Source organism: Poecilia reticulata, linkage group LG6 (assembly GCF_000633615.1).
Source record: "Poecilia reticulata strain Guanapo linkage group LG6, Guppy_female_1.0+MT, whole genome shotgun sequence".
Lineage (NCBI taxonomy): Eukaryota > Metazoa > Chordata > Actinopteri > Cyprinodontiformes > Poeciliidae > Poecilia > Poecilia reticulata.
The window spans coordinates 29,282,959-29,302,654 of record NC_024336.1 but is presented as its reverse complement, the minus strand read 5'-3'; the positions used below and the strand labels follow the sequence as shown (position 1 = coordinate 29,302,654).

General features: G+C 40.9%; 1 protein-coding gene across 1 annotated transcript in view; it reads right to left on the bottom strand.

The window, feature by feature from the left end:
- Window positions 1-3,413: 3,413 nt before the first annotated feature.
- The window catches only part of LOC103466733 (transmembrane protein 189), a 38,005-nt gene continuing 21,722 nt past the window's right edge, over window positions 3,414-19,696 (bottom strand). The window contains exons 4-6 of the mRNA XM_008412535.2: window positions 14,186-14,330; window positions 8,531-8,743; window positions 3,414-6,141 (exon numbers count right to left, since the gene is read on the bottom strand). Of these exons, the coding sequence (XP_008410757.1) occupies window positions 6,020-6,141; window positions 8,531-8,743; window positions 14,186-14,330 (480 nt within the window). The 3' untranslated portion in view covers window positions 3,414-6,019. The remainder of the gene's footprint in view (window positions 6,142-8,530; window positions 8,744-14,185; window positions 14,331-19,696) is intronic.

The window sequence follows — 19,696 nt, the reverse complement described above, 5'->3', positions numbered from 1 at the left end:
AGTCAGGAACAGAGCAGCTGTTGGCCCCTCAGCTAACAGGTTAGCTGCGCTAAACCCCAGAGTTGGGTAGCAACTAAAGCTACATTTACACAATTACATTTACTTGAGTAGCTTTTTTTAAAACCCAACTGTACTTTTTACTTTCAATTGAGTAATTTTACTATGAAGTTTCTCTAACTTGAGTATAATTTCTGGATTTTTGACCCACTGAATGGAAAACAAACATGTTTTAATAAAAAATTCAGCAGAAACACAGACACACAGCTTTTGTTAAAGTTTCATAAATGTTTTTATTGAAAGAAGCTGATTTGGAAAAAGGTTCTTGAGTGATTTTGTGTTTTATTTTGTTATGAATTGTTGTCATCTTTGTCCTTAAAATACCAAAATAAAACTTAACTTCACATTTTGGTCCGTCTGATGATGTAATTTTTAAATATTAAATTATAATTTGATCAGTTACGCAGTACTTGAGTAGACATTTTACCAAATACTTTTTACTCATACTTGAGTAGTTTTTGGGAACTCTCATCTGGCTAACCATAATCATAAACGTTTGCTCATGCTCATGCTAATGCTAATGCTAATGCTAAAGCACTGTACTAACGCACAAGAGCTAGCAGCTGCATTTCTTTCTTTAGTTGGAACAAGTAAGATGTCAGAGAAAACTAAAACATAGATCATAATAATTAAACATAAAAAACAAAACTCCCATTTCCAGTTTGAAAGAATGGTCTCATTTAAATATGTCCACTTGTCCACTGAATGGAAAACGCACTAAAAATTCACCAGACACAGACGCACCCGCAGTTTTTGTTAAAGTTTTAAAAGTTAAAGTTTTGAAACTTTTTCCAAATCAAATAAACTGATTTGGAAAAATAAATATTTTTGCCTGATTTTATTTATTTGTTATTTTTATGAATTACTGTAATTTTCGTCCATAAATACCAAAATTTCCACATAACTTTATATTTTGGTCCGTCTCATGATGCAATTTTTAAATATTAAATGACTGATAATTTGATCAGTCACTCAGTACTTGAATAGACTATTTACCAAATACTTTTTCACTCTTTTCTTGGATGGTTTTTTTCTTTTACTTGAATAGTTTCTGGATGCTCTGCTCACCATACCATACATTTTGGTATTTTATGGACGAAAATTGCAATAAAAAAAAAAAGTTTCAAAACTTTAACTTTTAAAACTTTAACAAAAACTGCGGGTGCGTCTGTGTCTGGCGAATTTTTAGTTTGTTTTCCATTCAGTGGGTAGAAAATCCAGAAGTTTTACTGAAGAGCAGCAAATAATTACTCGAGTAAACAAGTACAGCGTAGTAAAAATACTACGAAAAAAGTTACTACAGTAACTAAACAACCCAACAGTCGGCATGTAAACATCCCTCATCGCGACACGCAGCCCAGCTCCTCCATCATTTTCCACAGATCCACAGCGCCTTCGTCACTTCCGCCGCGCTAACAAGGCCCGCGGTGACATCTTGGATCTCACTCACCAGGCTGATGTGCTCGACTGATCAGGGCGTCACGCTGGCAGCTATTAGAGCCTCATCAGCCTCACCGAGAGCCGGGCTGTGATGGCGACACAGTCTGACACATGATGATTAGCGGCGGAGGGAGGATTTCACGCAGCACCGCGGAAATTTATCAGGATACTTTTGTTTCCACTAAACCGACGATTATTGATCGGCTTTCTGCTGCATTTTCAAATGTATTCAGTTACCAGCGTGAGAGGAGTATATTAATGAGAAAAAATCAAACAGATACAATGACAATTATCATAAAATTACGAGCTTAAAGTATTACAAGAATAAAGTCAGGCTATTTCAAGATGTCATAATATTACGAGAATAAAGTCGAAATAATAAAATAAAGTCAGAATATTACAAGAATAGTCATACGATTACAAGAAGTCTGTTAGAAGAATAAAGTATGAAAATAAAGTCAAAAATAATGACTTTATTTTGACTATTATTTATAAGGTCAAAATAACATGATATTGTATATAATATACATTACATTTACACTGCTCAAAAAAATAAAGGGAACACTCAAATAACACATCCTAGATCTGAATGAATGAAATATAATTGCCAATAATTTCCATCTGTTTATTCCATTTGCACAACAGCAGGTGAAATTGATTGTCAATCAGTGCTGCTTCYTAAGTGGACAGTTTGATTTCACAGAAGTTTGATTTACTTGGTGTTATATTGTGTTGTTTAAGTGTTCCCTTTATTTTTTTGAGCAGTGTATATCATATATAAGAATATTATATATGATTTATATTTTGACACATAAATTATGTCAAGAATAAAGTTGTATGAGACTAAAAGGCAAAATAATATATGTTGAGAATAAAGTTAGACTATTACAAGAATAAAGTCAAAATGCTGAAAATAAAATCATATTTTGAGAATAAATTGCAATTTTCTTCTTGTATTCGTTTTATTTTTTATTTTATTAGTGTGGTCCTAATACCCTGTCGCATTTATTTGTCCAAATTTTATTGATTTAATCACCAATTCAATCCAGGCAGAAGAGAGTTGCTGCTACATGCACAGGCTGCTGGGGGCTTTGGGAGTTTTTTTTATTATTATTTCCTTTATTATTTATGTCAAACTAAAATATTTACCCAGTTGACCCACCTCTGGTTCTGCTCAAAGAGCTCGTTCCTCTCCACTGTCGCCCTGTGCTTGATCAGCTCCATCAGTTTGATCAGTTTGATCAAAGTCAATCATCTGGCTTAATTAGACGTTTTCACTGAGTCTAATTCCTCTGGGAAAGAGTTTAAACTGGATTATCTTGATTAAATTATACAAAATAAATCTGCCAATAGATCAGATGTTTGCTGTGATTTAGGGAAATAATAAAAAAGTGGAAAGTTTTAGCGTTAAAACTTTCAAGTTTAATTTAAAAGTAATTCCCTCAAAGTAATATTTCCTTCCTTTTGATTTACAAGGCAGATCTGATTCTCAAAGTTTACTAAAAACGTCATAACTTTCATAAATAAACGCATTTAAAAACTAATATTTTATTGTGAAATACTGACAGATTTATTAAACAGCAGACACTAGAGGGCGCTGTTGGTTTAGCTTTGACATTTAACTTCAGCACTTCAGCGTTTGGAACAGCAGAAAAACACATTTAAAAATGAAATGTACTATATAAACAAGCCATTTGCTGCTCCTGTTTAGAAAAAATATCCATATTTTAAGAAAACTGAATCTAAAACAGGAACAAAACAAAAAAAAAATCACAAGACATTGAGGCAGCGGAGGCGACTTCCTGGATTATAAGATTTGATTGTTTAAATATTTAATCATCTGCAGTTCAAAGCTACAGAGAAAATCTTTAGTTTAATAAAAGTTTTTGCAAACAGATCAGAGCATTGAGGCGACATCAGGAGTTACTAAATCTTTATTCAAATCAAACAGCAGATAAAAACATTAAGGCAAACCAGCAGCGAGCTGCGAAATGGAAACAAACAAACAAACAAACAAACAAACAAACAAGGCTCGATCTGTTCATAAAAAAATAGAAAATTATAAAGCCAGAAAAAGACAACAGAACACCGAGAGTCGTTCTGTCGGTGTTCATGCATCATCTGTGAGTGAAGCGTTCAAGACGCCGTTTGAAATGCTGCTGATGTTTCTGCTGATCTGTGATTGGAGCAGCTTTCAGAAATTATAAAGCCAAGAGTGAAGCAGCTCAACTCTGCAGCGGACGGTTACAGAAGCAAAAAACCCAAAGATTTATTTCCCCATTTCTCATCTGATTGAGCGTCAGAGCGGAGCCGGGAATTTTCTTCCCCCAGAAAATAGACTTCATGCTCGGGTTCGGTCAGAGGCGGAGTCCCTCTGCTGCCAATAAAGCGATCACTTTAATGGAAACATCTGAAGCAGGATCAAAGATCAACTTTTACAATTTGCTTTCAGTCCCGACGACCTGATAAATCTGTAAACCCAGAAGTCTCAACTGAAACAAACATGATTTTCATTTGGTAAATGGAAGATCTTAAAAGCTTTATTCACATTATTTTCATAATAAACCAACCTGTCCAATTCCACAACATTCTCTAAATGAAGCAACAACAAAAAAAAGCTGGAAATAAAAGCTCCTGATTCATGATCAATAAAATGTTAACACAAATTTTGAAGAGACACTGCAGCTGTCTGGAGTTTTTATTTTGAAAGTCTGAGCTAGAACCCTTTTCCTGCTTTTCCTAAGAACCTCTCAATTCCTGATTTAATCAATTTTAACCAGGAGTCACAATAACACGGTCTATGTGACCAAGCCCGATTGGTTAATACAAAAGAACCGGAGAAAACGCTGAGTCACTGGTTGCTATGGCGATTTCTGCCAGAGAGCAGAGACTGAAAATTTAAAACTCAAACAAATAGATGCTGTGGAAAAACTACAAGTCGTATCAAAAAAATCGCTAAACCAGGAGCTCCAGGACCTTCATGTACATTTTTAAGAGTTTGTAGTTTTATGTAGAAAATACAACAAGTTACAGAGACTGTATGTTCCAGTTTAGAAAGACATAATGGAGGTGAATTAGATTACAGGTGAGTGCTCTCTGCACTCTGAGCTGATCTGACGGAAAACTGTAAGTCCGACAGCAGCGGGAGAAACACAGGGTGAATGGAGACAGAAATACCTACGTTTTGATGTGTCGACTGTATGAGCCGTCGATACATCAGTGAGTGTAAAATTAGACACTTCTGTCCTGTGTCTGGCATCACCACTGGTGTGTCAGCAGTAAAGAGCTCAAAAAATGGGCGGGGCCAAGATATGGAGGCCCAAAAAGGGGGAGGGGCTTCTACTTATTTCATCAAAATCACATTATTTTTAATACAGAACATCCTGTAGTTGTTTTTTTTCCCCTTTTGTTTGGTTTTTTTTTGCAAAACGTAGCCGACGTCATATTAAATAAAACGCTACACGTTTTGATGGATCTACCTAAATGTAGAAACATCTGTAAGCGTATCATTTGTCAATAGATGAAAAGATTGACATTACATTACTGATAAATGAAAATATATTACTCTGTTTGACAAGAGTGCCACCTAGTTAGTTGCGTCTGTCATTACAAGCATCTGCAACAATGGCAACTTGATTTGGTTTAATTTCGTTCTGGAAATTTAGGATTTGGTTGACAATGTGGGTGGGGTTTGTTGGTTTGTTAATAGATTTAAGTGGGGTTGGTTTGGTTGGATGATGTATTTGGGTGGGGTTGATTGATCGATGATTAGGTGAATGGATGAAGTGATGAACCAACACTTAATTTTTACCCATTTTTATGCGAGTTGGATGGATATTTATCGTTGATTACTCCTCTGGATCCCAATGTGGTTTGTTTCTGGCAAAGTATGGATTCATCTAAAATCTTAAAACTTAAAGTCTAAGTCTGATCTAATCTAACAAACATCTGAATTCGAATCATAACATCCAACTGGAGTTATTAGGATTCTAAATCTTTAAAGTTAATATAGATCCCAAAATATTAGATCATAAAATTAGCAGATTTTTACTCCTCTGTGAGAATGTAGCCATTTTTTTAAAACATAATTTCACCTGCTTTGTGGATCCTGACAAAAAAAATCCCCCAATAAACCAAGAAAGAAACATAGAATAAAGACGGTAACCGAATGTTTCCCTTCGCTGTGTGTTGGTGTGAAGAGCTGCGGGTCCCAAACAGCTCAGCGTCTCTTCTGGAGAGCCCAACCTCCAGAAACCCGAACCACCACTAAACAAACACCTCAGGAGTCTAAAGACAAACCGATGGACGCAGAGCATCCAGAAAGCTTTTACACCAACATCAAAGTTCTTCTTTCTCTGAACACATCGTTTGTTCTGAAGCAGAAAAAAAGCGAGAAGTGCAGCGATACCATAAAAAAAAAAAATTTGGCTCTGTTTCTAAACATCTGTCCATCATTTCTACCTCAGCATATTTGCATTTACACGCCGGATTCTCCCGTTACTGGTTTCACTGGGTTTGTCCATCAGTCGGTCTTCTTGGCCCACGCCATGTCGTCGGATCGCGGCCTCTGGCCCGTCAGCTGTTCGATCAGCCACTCCATCCGTCTCCAAAAGCCCAGCTGGTCCAGTGGATAGTTGCACCACCCTGAAGACAGAAGGAGATAGGAAAGATAAAAAAGAGGATAATTATTTAAATCATATTTGGTAAAAGAGAAGAAGAGCTTTGGCTCTTATACTGCCAGTTTCTCTTCATCATATCTGTAGAGGGAGGACTTAGGACTGCCAACATGGAGGCTGGTTTTCTCCAACACTCCTGCAAACTGCACCTCCCAGAAGGTGAAGGTCATTTTTCATTTAGTGCTTTTGCTAACTGTGCACACTTAGCTCCCCTTAAATAAATGTTTTTTTAGATAAATTCTAAAGCGATAATTTACTTGGCTGTTTGGTAAACTTGCAGTTGAATAAAGCTTGACATCCGTGTCAAAGTTTTCGCTATCGAAAGTTAAGAATTCTTCAAGTAGCTAGCCGTTTGTTTACATGCTCTTATTTTGAAGTGGAGGAAGACAGCAGTTCCATTTCCTGTCCTCACATTTTCCTCTAACTTTATTTCAAACAAGAAACATACAAGAGCAAAATAAAACACTGAAAATAGAGAACAAAATATAATAAATATGCAATATTAAATTAAGGTTCAGGGTTGTAGAGTTTCTTTTGAATTGAAGTTGGTGCTAAAGCTAAGTACCGGGTTGACGTAGAGCTTTAGTGTTAGCTGAACTGAGATTTATGATTAGCATTCAGAGTTAGCATAACTTTCAGTTAGCATAACTCTGGACACATAATGATGGCGATGGCAGCAGGAGGCTTCAAGCTGCCATCACCTGAACTTCAAATCATAATGCCTCCATTTTTAAATTTAAAGCCTCCTGTCTGACTCTCATTAGCATGAGCAGAAAGATGGACGGCCATCCCAGGAGACATCCTTAACCTCACGCACGCACRCACACAGCTTCTCACTTCCTGTGATGTTTACAGAAGTCCAGCAGCTGAATTTATCTTTCTGAGTTAAGCACATTCATGGATGTGTGGCTGCAGGCCAAAATACATTTACATGTACACATGAATGAATGCATGGCACCCATGTAGCAGCAGCAGCGCAGACGTGAACACCTAGAGTTATTATAGACAGAGTGAGGGTGCATCTGTTGATTAAACAGAAACCCTCCACTGGTTTAAATATGGTAAAGTATCCAGAGGTTTTGTTTTATTTCCTGCATTTTTCCCATGTTTTCCCTTTTTTATCCCTCTAAATCCCTGCTTCCTCCCTGTCGTCCTCCCCTGTCCTCCACCCTCCCCTCCGCTGCCTGTGAAGTCCTATTTGTTAGAACAGACAGCAGGTTAGCATTAAATATACATGGGGATTGTCAGCTGGTGGCGAACACAAAGGCAGCGAGGCGGGCCCCCAGAGGCCCCCGAACCGGGCCCAGGCAGCCAGGCAGCGCGCGCAGGGGACCGCAGGGGACGACTCCGCCGTCCCCGACCGCCACCTCCTTCCTCCACACGCACAGGTTAGGAACCGGAGAGGAGGTCAGAGCGACCAGCGCGCACTAACAGATGCAGATGTACTGGAGCGCTCGCCGTGCCACCCCCGACAGCTCCGGCTCACATCTGGCGTCCGCTGGGGCGCAGGGTGACGCACGAGGCGAGCCGCCCCCCGAGGATCCCCCCCGCTCTCACCCAGATGCAGGCTGAATACAGAGTGTGGATGTGTGACAGAGGCCTCGGGTCTCCAAAGACCTACACGCACACTAGCACAACATTTGCTTTTAGTTATTTATAAGCCTCCACACACACAGTCGCCATTTTATGTGAATATGCAGGGAAAGTTAAATTATTCTGGAATCACCGCCTTCTGTTATAACCATCCAAAATGGCCGACTTTATGTGTCCTTAATAAGCTTTTAAAGACACGTCTGTGGCCTATACAAAACATGTTCATCACATTTTATTGCATTCTTAGATGATGAGATTTTAGTTTCATCCTTTCACAATGAGCTGTTTTAGGGAGCCATGTGTCTTTAAATCCAAATAATCTGCTGCTGGCCACGCCCCCCAACTCAACGTTTAAACTCACACGTGAAAATGGCCACAAACAGACGCACAATTATACAATCGTACATCTTTGAAAAGCAGAAGTGGAGACACCCGACTTTTCCAGCAGCCATTGTACAGCACATAAAGCGGTAAAACCAGCTGACCAACCGTGCTGAGTAACTGATCAAAACAATTATTTAATATTTCGAAATGTTCATTTATTCTCCAAACCTGAAAATGACTTTAGTTTCCTACTTTTCAACACCAAAAGTTGTGCAAAAACCCTGATTCCAGAATGTTCTAGAGTCAGAACATGGGATCCAAACTGAGTCATCTGCAGAACCAGGATCCCAGATAAAACAAAATGGCTGAAAACAAAGAGCCAAGGTGTTGCAATGGCCCAGTCAAAGCCCAGACCTCGGCCTGGTTTAGGCGGTGCGTACCTGTGGTGATGCAGTAGTACGTCTCATGCGGTGAAACATGGTGGATCCGGTGGTGTTTCCGTGGCAACACCAGGTGCCAGTCCTGCAGCAGAGTGACCCAGCGCGGGAGGCCGAAGTAGGAGTGGCTCCACTTATGGATCTGATTGGTCAGCGTCACAAAAACCGCCAAGGCGAACACGTAGCAGTCCCAGGGGTAGGACGGCGCCAAGGCCTCTGGAACGAGAAGAATCAGGAGTCAATGACTCGTCAAGACAGAAACACATTGAAACTTTGTGAAGCAAATACTTTAAAAACAGTAAGTTGTTGGAAAAACGAAAGACATTAACCCCAGAAGTTACGTTTTTAGTAACAGTTTTAATGCCTATGATGAGTCAGATCAACCTTTTGTTTCAGTTTTAGAAACTCGGGCAGCATTTATAAACGTTAAAGGGACATTACACATCTCTGACTCGGGGTTCTTTGGAAAGTTATGAGTAGTTAGAGAGTTAGACTGGACAACAAATCAACAGTATATGTCGTTATAAACACGTGATCCATAGATCAGTAGATAATACGACTAAGAATTTCATAAAATGTCACTGAACTCCAATCGGAACCGCAAAGCATTCTGGGAAATGAAGGCAGAGGTAAGGCGTTAGCCGCTCAACCTCTTACAGCCAGCTAAGCTAGGTTGGTGGACTCAACGAGCTCATTCACTCTTTGGTTACCTAGCAACTCATTCACTCTTTGGTTGCCTAGCAACAACCTGTTGGAGTAACTTGAGCAACAAGCGGGCTGTGGAGCAGGGCATTCTGGGTAAAACCCCCAGTTACTTTTAATAATTTTGTCTTACAGCAACTGAAAACTTTTGAATACTTAAGGATTTTTATACAGACATGTTGTTGAACATTCAGTTCAGATTAAAACTGATGCGTGTTTTTACCGTTTTGTTGCCTAAAATGCCCCAACAAATGGAATTTTGCCAGTTAACGATTAACTGATCACTAAAACAGCTGACAGTTATTCAGCAATCGATTAATCCACCAGATAAATTACATTTATTTAGCAATCAAACTCCCAGACTCTGGTGAACGAGTAGAGACGCACAGAATGCAAGTTGTTTGAGGTGAAGTGTGAAAGAAATACATTAAATACGATTTAAATTGTTTTATTTAATGAGTTGCTGATGATCCTGAAGATATTCCTGTCCTCTCTAATCTCATCTCTTCTTTGTTTTTGGTTTCCGGTGGAATGCTACAGGAGGAAAAAGTCAAAAGGAAGACAGTGCATCCTTATCGTCCACTTTTAAATGCTTCAGTCCTCCGTATTTCCTCTCCTTTACACACATCCTTCCCATCCTGGGACAGTGTGTGTTTATCCATATTCTGATGCAGGTAAACTGCGGCTCAGCTGAGGGACGGCGAACAGCAGATAAGTGGTTTTCCGACTGTGACAAAGTGGCACCGAAACTGAATTTCACACAGCGAGCGGCGATGCAAAGCTGTGAACCAAAAGTAGGAGTCAGGAAGAAAACACCTCCAAATCCTTCCGAGTGAGAAACTGTTCAAATACGCTTTTATTTTACGGTTTGAGAGACAAAACGGGTTAAAATTAAAAACCTTAATAAACGGCAATTACAACAGTGCAGTTCTCATAAGCTTCATTTACTCCCTGGGTGAAGATGTAGCTCCTTAAAACAATGTACAACCCTTCAAAATAAATGTTTATCTTAAAATAAGAGCTGCGTGTTTCAGGCTACGGTGCGGTAAGAAAACGCTACGATTGAGTCTTGTTAGTCTTTGATTTAAAACAGTATTCATTTGAAAAGAGGAGGAAAAAAAATCAGGCTTTTCTGCTAGAAACAACCAATCAAACCCTGGAGGAGGGTCTTAGCGCTGTCAATCACCCTCAGTCTGGCGCCGCTCTCACTCTGCCCGTTGCTCTCAGCTACGCTAGAGCTGGTTCACCACAACACAGCCTGTCATGAACGTTAAGGCTAGTTAGCAGAGCCGCCGATAACTGCGAATAAACAAATTCCTGTAATGTTAAGTTGTTTTTCTGCCATTAGAAACATTTAGCAGCGAGTACATGAGATTGATTGACAGCACTAAGACCCGCCTCCTGGTTGTTTATGGTTGGTAGCATTAGTAGCTCTCATACTATACTATCAAGACATAGTGAAAGTTTTAACAAGAGTGTAAAAAACATCCATCCATTTTCTTTCACCCTTGTCCCTTAATGGGGTCAGGAGGTGCTGGTGCCTCTCCAGCTAGCGTTCAGGGCGAGAGGCGGGGTCACCTGGACAGGTCACCAGTCTGTCACAGGGCAACACAGAGACACACAGGACACACAACAATGCACACACACACTCACGCCTAGGGACAATTTGGAGAGGCCAATTAACCTGACAGTCATGTTTTTGGACTGTGGGAGGAAACCGGAGTACCTGGAGAAAACCCACCATGCACAGGCAGAACATGCAAACTCCATGCAGAAAGACCCCGGATCGGGAATCGAACCCAGAACCTTCTTGCTGCAAGGAAACAGCTCTACCTACTGCACCACTGTGCAGCCCCCTAAAAAACAATTTATTTTAATAAATAAGAAATTGTTATTTATACCACAGGTTTGAACTAAATCATGTTTCCTATAACCAACTGTTAGACAAATTATTAATCAATTGGTTCTTTTTGTTCCAGAAATACTCAGAGGAAGATACTGACTGCCAGTAATACTCGGCACAACCACCATCTTTCGCTCTTTCTTCTGGCTTGAATGAAACTGAAACAGCAGGCCGGCTGATGAAACTGAGCCCTGGATGATAAAACCAGGAGCTTCTTGTTTTTTTTCTGCAGATTTAATTTTAAAAATGAATCAGAATTTAACCGGCATCTTTGCTCCTGATTTCTGTAACCGTTTGATCCAACAGGCATGAACTCGCCAACCGTCTTCTGCTGAAACGACTTCCATCCGTCCTCCTCTCAACACGTCCCCTCTCCATCTCTGCAGATATAAAAACCACAATCTCTTGACCTCGGTTCAGGAGCGGCCATGACAGCTGGAGACGTCAACTCTCAGAATCGTCCTGCGTCTCTGTCTTTGTGACACGGCAAGGCGTCGGCATGACAGGTTTAGATGTCATCTAGCCGCTGCGTGACCCTCGGACGCCCCCGCCCCGTCTCCGCCCTCCGGCTCCAGCGCTTAGCGGTGACCTCTTCGGGAGCGGACATGACAGGCGGACATGTAGCTGCGTCTGCGTCCCCGTTCGGTGACCCCTGACCCCCTGTGGGGGTGGATCGGGGGGACACGTCCCCTACAGGTGGACTTGAGCTGTCCTCTCATCCTTCATCGTCCTCACGCTCAGCCTTCATGATGAAGAGCGGCCGTTTGTTTTTAGCTCCAGGTCACAAAATCCTGTTTCTCCAGGTTGAAACATATTTTCTGATTTTGATTATTTGGCATAAAATGCAAGAAAATGTAAGTATTTAAAATAATTATTTATTTTAAGTATTTATAGTAATAATTTAGGAAAATAGGAATTATACATAAAGAATAATTACATTGCTAAAAATATTTTGTTTTTTAATATAGTTTAATATTTATACATTACTATTTTGTAGTTTATTAAAAATAATATAAAATTAAAAAAAAATCAAGAAAATTTGAATGAATTATTTTTTGTAAATAATTATAGCAATCATTTAGAAAAAAAAATTAAATTATACATATTTATAGTGGAAATGTGCCGATCAGGTTTTTTCCTGCCGATCACCGATACCGATCACATAATTATTATATTTTTTAAATCAAACACTACCGGTTACATTATGTGGAAAAAGGAACCATGAATTCACCTTAATTTAGACAAAAACTTGTTTTTTAAATAGCTTTTTCCAAGAAGAAAACTAAACAAAACAGGCATTGTGCAAATTGTACTGCTATCAATAATACTATCTTTAACAGACTGATAACATATGGAGGCTCTGAAGAGGCTAAATAATGTAAAGAGTCAAAATAAAACCTCTCAACTTTGCCAAAAGATTCAAGTATAAAACTCAACATTCAAAGGCAAAAACAGGATCCATTACAATAAACAATCTAGAGTTACTGAATGAAAACTTCCTGTTAGCATGGCGGCTAGCTGATTACTGCTAGTTCTGAKTGGCTGTTTCTGACTGAGYGGAGTAATTATGCAGAACAGGGAGGAGATCGATTATTTTTTCAGAGATTATCTGTCTCATGTTAGGACAGCGAAAGTTTTAATAYGTATGTAAAATKTATTTTTTTAGGTTAGATGCTGCAGCTTTAAGCAGAGGTTCGGTGTGAGAGTCACTACCAGGTGGAGCAGAAGCGGCGCTYCGTCTGTGAAATATTACTACCTGTAGTGTAGCAGCGGTTCAACAGCGAGAGCAGAACCAGCGTCTTAYATCGCAGCTCGAAGACTTAAATAATTTTGCGGGTTATTTGTTTAGCTTTCTGACCGTCATGCTAATCCGGGTGAGTGTTTGTAGCTGTGCGCTGCTTTACCTGCTATCTGATCCTCAATATGTCTTTTTTACTGCAGTGAGCCTCGATGTAGCCAAACTCCTCAAGTATGGCATTGTTTTTATGCCGTATTAGCTTTTTGTGTTGATGCTTTTTGACGTGCTTCAGTTTTCCACTTCAACACGCTGTAACAGTCGATTAAAGAGATACTACACAATTACGACTGTTACAACGCAAACGTCCCCATTCACTCAGTGCGTTATAGTTATAGTTCCACATCGCTTAGGATTTGTTGCTGCGCGTTTGCGCAGAGTGAAGGAAAGAGGAGACCAGCTGCACAGGCAGGCTGAGAAATGAGAAGCAGGTGATCGGTATCGGCAACAAGAGCCAATGATCGCCAATCACCGATCATACACTTTTTCACGGAAATCGGCCGATTCTGATCGGTGGTCAATCGATCGGCACACCTCTAATATATAGTGTAATAATACTGGTAAACACATTTTTTATTCGTTACTTTTTTATAGTTTTGATCAATTATTCAAATATGACATTAAAACATACTGATTACTTTAAGCAGTAATATTTTGATTATTTCTAGATAAAGTTACACAACAAATCATGAAACAGAGAATGTGAGCAACTTGATGTCGGACGAGGAAATTTATAACTTTCTGCCCATCAATAATCTCACGCATAAGGAAACCGACCCGTAACCATGGAGACCAGACTGGATCAAATTTCAGACGGAGCCTCGGTTCTGGAGCATTTATGAACCGACGGCTGCTGTTGCCGTTTTGCTCAGCCATCGTGATTTCCATCTCAGAAACTCTCTTCCAGATGCTCGCAGCAGCTTAACCCCGCAGCGCCGCGCGTAGCGCCGCCTTTAACCCGGCTAACTGGTGTCACCGCCCCCGTCCTCCTCCCATCAGCGACCTTTGAGCTGCAGTTGAAGTGCAGACATGACAGGTGGAGATGTCACCTCCTCAATAAGCGCTCTGCCTGCTCCTCCCGCTGCTGCTCCTCCTCCAGGCCCTCCCTTCAGGGTCAGAGCACAACGACTGCCGCCGGAGCCACTTCCTGTTTGCCGCTCCGCTCTGACCCTGACAGTCTGGAGAATATCTGACCTTCGGGAGTCCTCAGAGTCACTTCCAAATGCCACGAAGTGCAGCTGGAAGAAGCGGTTCGTACCTGGGGTGCATGTGAGGAACCTGTAGGCCATGTGGGCGAGCGGCAGGATGGGGATCATGCAGTTGTCGCCGTTGGTTTCGATGAAGTCGTGCCGAGTGATGGCGGTCGGGTCGATGTGGTGCTCCCGGAACGGCCGGATGAAAGCCTGCAAAGAGAAAACCGTTGTTGTGTTTCTCTTCTGCTTGGACAGCAAATCTGCAGTGACGGTAATAAAATAAATACTTTTTGTTGTAACCGTCACCATGTTTTGACAACTTAATACAAGACTGAGTCTGTGAAAAGATCGATTCCTCCCTGAACTACTTTTGGTGTCTGAAGAAGCGCAAAAACAACCAATGAGAGTCAGGAGGAGGGGCATAGCGCTGTCAATCACCACATGTATATGTGCTAAAGGTGTGTTTCCTACATAACTGTTGGGTTTACTGTGAATTCAAAATGTTTTCATCTCTTCTGCTAATGTTACTGTTGCAAATTTTGCAAAAAAAATGCTAAAAAGTTGTGTATATTTTTGAGAAGGAAAAAGCTGCTGAAGCTAACAAGTAACCAAAGTTTACAGTCTAAAATGGTTTTACTGTGTTAAGTCTAAAAATGCACATCCCACATTTAATAATAAAAAAGGGCAGAACCCATACTATTTACACATTTATATTTAGAAAGAAAACATACTTTATGCATAAAAACACCTGTAATTTTCTCATCTTTAGCTTTAGCCATATTTTACAGCCAACATTTTAGTGACAGATTTCTGTTCATCCCGCGTCGGAAAGGTCTGGTTTTATGGACACGAATCAGTGCAAAGTAAATTTGCTGTGAAACAAGCCGCTGTGAGGCAGCTCTCCGTTCTGATTCTGGCCCGTCTGCCTGCTTTGTTTTCCTCCTCAGCTCTCGCCTCTCCAATCAAACTCATCTGGTTCTCCTGCATGATGATGTCATCGCCTGTCCTTCAGCAGCTACATTCAGCACTCAGGCAGGCAGATGATGCCGGGTTTTTGAAAGCCCTTTGGTGCGAGTAGATAAATCACTGAACGGTTTAGCACCACAATACCTTAAAGATCTGTTATTACTGTACCAACCGTCTAGACCCCTCAGATCTTCTGGTTCTGCTCTGCATCCCCAGAACCAGACGAGGAGAAGCAGCATTCAGTTTCTAAGCACCACAGATTTGGAACAAACTTCCAGAAAACTGTAAAACAGCTGAAACACTGAGTGCTTTTAAATCTCAACTTAAAACCCACCTGTTTAGAGTTGCTTATGGCTAAATTAGGGTTAGAGTGCCGGTTTTGATGTCTTCCAGGTTTTTATGTCTTTAATGTTTTTAATTTCTTTTTCTTTCTTTTCGACGTTTTAATGATGTAATGTTTTTTTTTGTTTTGTTTTAATCTCTCCCTCTTTCTCATTGCTTATTTCTGTTTTTATTTTAATTATGTGAAGCACTTTGAAATGCCTTGCTGCTGAAATGTGCTATACAAATAAAATTTGATTGATTGATTGATTGATCCAGCGCTACCTCCTCATCTCGACCACGTTTATCGTCTCTCCGTTTTCCCCGCCTTGCCTCGCCCACGTCGGATTCTTCTCTGGCTTCTGGACTCGACCTCATTTCTGCCTCGTTCCTGGATTTGTCTGCCTGATCGTGTCTTCACGTGCCCGACCTGTTTCTGTGCCCTGACCACCGATACTTACAGAGAAAACATTTGAACATCTTTGCAGACCCCACACATCCTGGACACAAACTGTTAAGACTTTTACAGACGTCTCTGTCTTTTGTGTAGAGCATATTTGACTTCGCTGTGTAAAGTCGAGCTGTGTAAATTAATCTGATTAAATTACTTTCATGCATTTTGAAGGACTGGATTCATTTGATGAATCATTTGACGTGTTTTGTTTGGGTTGATCAATTAAATATCTCAGCTAACAAACATTCAGCAGGAAGTAAACCCAGCCGACACTGAAAGTCATTTGCAGCTTTTTGGTGTTTTTCTTTTTCTGGATAATAAACAATAAACTGCAAAGCTAAACAATGCAGATTAAACACACGGAGGAATTTCTCACCACACTTAGCAATGCTGAGCATCGAGCTCAACCCCAAAAGCACACATCCAGCATCCTAATAAAGCCCAGAACAGCAGTCAACCTGCTCACACACACACACAAGCTGAAAAACACCAGCTTCAAAACACACACACACAGGCAGGCAGGCGGCTGAAACCCCACCTGCGCTGTGCAGAGGCAGACACCTGTCTGTGAGAGCGCAGGGGTCTCAAATGAAAGGCTGAATCAGAATCTCAGAAGCTTAAAAGCGGACAAAGGGAAACACACCCACGAGCACACGCTGGATAAAGGTAATTTATTTCCCCAGGTGGAAGAAAAGGCGACAGAAGCGAAGGTTTGCATGTGTGTGTGTGTGTGTGTGTGTGTGTGTGTGTGTAGGCATGGAAGCATCAGCATGAAAACTCATTATCGTCGGGTTTGCTGCTCGAAACAATCACCGCCGCCGATCTGTGCACGTCATCGATGGGCGCCACTGCAAACTCTGAAGCTATCTGTTGATATCTGTGCAATTAGGTCCCCATCTCCGCCGAATCGGCCCTCCCCGCTCCCTCTCCGCTCCCTCCCCGCGGCCCCCAGGCACATGAAAGGCCGGCTAAGCCGCGGAGGTCGTGCCGAGCGGGGCGGCTCCGGCGCTCCCAGTTATAACGGCGGGCCGCCGGTCACTGCGTGTCCTCTAATCCCACACCGTTTAGCGGCCTGCGTGGCACGACGCCCGTTAATCACCGGCTCACATCGCCCATCGCCCCGGCAACCGGCGCCGTCCCACTGCTCCGGCAGACACGCCCCAACACCCCCACTTTTTGTCCTTCTGACATTTATTTCAACAGATTTTTCTCCTCTTTTATTTTTAGGAGAGATTTTTAGTTTAAGGGACCCAAAAAGTGGGTCTGCACTACATGCGACACATATAACTGGGTGCTGTGCTAGAGCGGGCGCCAGAAATAAATAATTTCTAATCGGCATCTAAAATCTGCTTGAGTGGGTGCTTATACGTACTGAGGTGTATTTGGATATATTAAAATTTGTGCAACTTTAAAATAAATGGAAACATCTAGTAAAAAGAAAAACTGCGTCAAAATATGATATTATGTTAAAACATCATCAGAATAAAGAGGAAATTCTGTCTGAGAAGCATAATGAGGAGCTCCACTTTTTGTCCTCCTAAATCTCATTTTATCAGATTTCTTTCTTCCTTTACTTGTATTTTGAGGAGAAATTTCTACTTTGAGGGGTGAAAAAGGTTGGTATGCACTATGTGCAGCACAGAGGCGCTGTGCTAAAGGGGGTGCCAGAATATGGCGAAAAAATAATGTCTGCTAGGCATTTAAAATCTGCTTCTGGTGTTGCAGATATGTACTTTCTGAGGTGTATCTGGATTTATTATAGTGCCTCCATGTACCAGTAATTTCTATTTGTCCATCCATCCATTTTCTTTGCACCCTTGTCCCTCAGTGGGGTTGGGAGGGTTTCTGGTGCCTCTCCAGCTGACGTTCCGGGCGAGAGGCGGGGTCACCCTGGACAGGTCGCCAGTCTGTCTCAGGGCAACACAGAGACACACAGGACAACCATGCACACACACTCTCACACCTAGGGGCAATTTGGAGAGGCCAATTAACCTAACAGTCATGTTTTTGGACTGTGGGAGGAAACCGGAGTACCTGGAGAAAACCCACCATGCACAGGGAGAACATGGAGACTCCATGCAGAAAGACCGGGAATCGAACCCAGAACCTTCTTGCTGCAAGGCAACAGCTCTACCAACTGCACCACTGTGCAATTTCCATTTGTGCAATTTCTTTAAATTTCACATCAGTTCAAAAGCTGGAAAAACAGATCCATAAACATGAACATAAAACATATCACAAATATAATTTCAGTACGTTTTTGTTAGCTTTATAAAATAAACAATTTAGTTTCAGTTACTTCCAGTTTTTCCCATTAATTACCGTTTTTATTTATTTCAGTAAAAGAACATCTTTTCTCATTTCTTGTTATTTCGTTCTACCAGTTTTTTGTGTCTGTATTCACATTCCTCCTCGCAGAGAGCTGCAGATGTTTGTTAAAGATGTAAAAAAAAAAAAGGAAGAAAAGCTGCTTTTAAACAACGAGACGCCGAGCAGACTGGGACGGACGATCTTCAAACACATCCTCCTAAACTGGAAGCACATCTGGCAAATTTCAGAGTGAATCGAGCATCATTGGGAACTAATGAGCGTGACTTTGTCCTCAAAGTAGACTCATTAGAGGACTGCGAAATCCTTGTTGAGTCAATTAAAGCTCAACGACATGAAGACTAAAGAAAATACAGCGTGGCCCGAAGCCTCGCGAAGGAATTGTTCTGAGCACTGCAGGGAGGCTGTGCAGCTCGTCTTAAAACGCGGCTGTAACTCCAGTTCTGTGGAGACAAAAGAAAACCCGCTTCATGGGCTGAATTCAAAATAAATCGTTTTATGTTCTGATGATGAATGGGAGAGTTTCCCCTTGTAAGTTTCTTTAAAATCATATCGGATGGTTTTGTTTTCCCCAAACGCTCTTTATTTAATGTGCTCAAGTTTCATTTACCTTCGAACCTCACATGAAAAGTAATTCACAGCCCCACGCCGTGTCGCTTCATTTATGCTTGTTAAATGTTTCAGGTCATCTAAACATGTTTAAAAGTGAGTTTCCTCTTGTTAAAATATGAATTTACTCTGATTAAATCACCTTTTTTTCAAATTAAAGATGTAGATGATTAAATAACTTGAACAAATATATGTATTTAAATTGATTAGTTCATTTCAGATGATAAACAGTGCAGTAAAATGCTGTAGGCTGTTTAGTTTTTCTAAATTTAAATATAATATTGTTACACGGACGTCGCCATGTTGCTTACTTTGCAATGCATCCTGGGTACATTACATATGCTAGGTGCTATACAGGGCTAGCAACGTCCAGCTAAAACAGTCATTTTTGCACATTGAGTCACGTTCAGCTGCTTCAATATGAGCCGGACAGAAGAGAAATGATGAAGATGAGGAGGACCAAATGAATGAAGAGGAGAGAGTCGGAGAAAATGATGTCTGTGCTGCTGGAAGATGTTAATCCAGAAAGAAACTGATGCAAAGAGCTGCAGTTTCTGCCAATCCCAGCTAGGAGGCGGGTCTTAGCTGTGTCAATCACCCAACATCCTCTCTGCTGTGCTGTAGCCAGCAGGACCCGTCATGAAGGCTAAAGCTAGAGAAGGTAGTGAAGGTTTTAATAAATATGTAAACAACATTTTTAAAGTAAAAGTTACTTATTGTAGCTTTAAATATTTGTTTTGATGTCACTTTAAAATATCTACTTCATAATCTTACAATCGTTTAGATTTCATGTTAGCTCCTGCTAACGGCGGTAGCTCCTGCTAACGGCTTTACCTCTTGCTAATGGCGGTAGCTCCTGTTAACGGCGGTAGCTCCCGTTAACGGCGGTAGCTCCTGC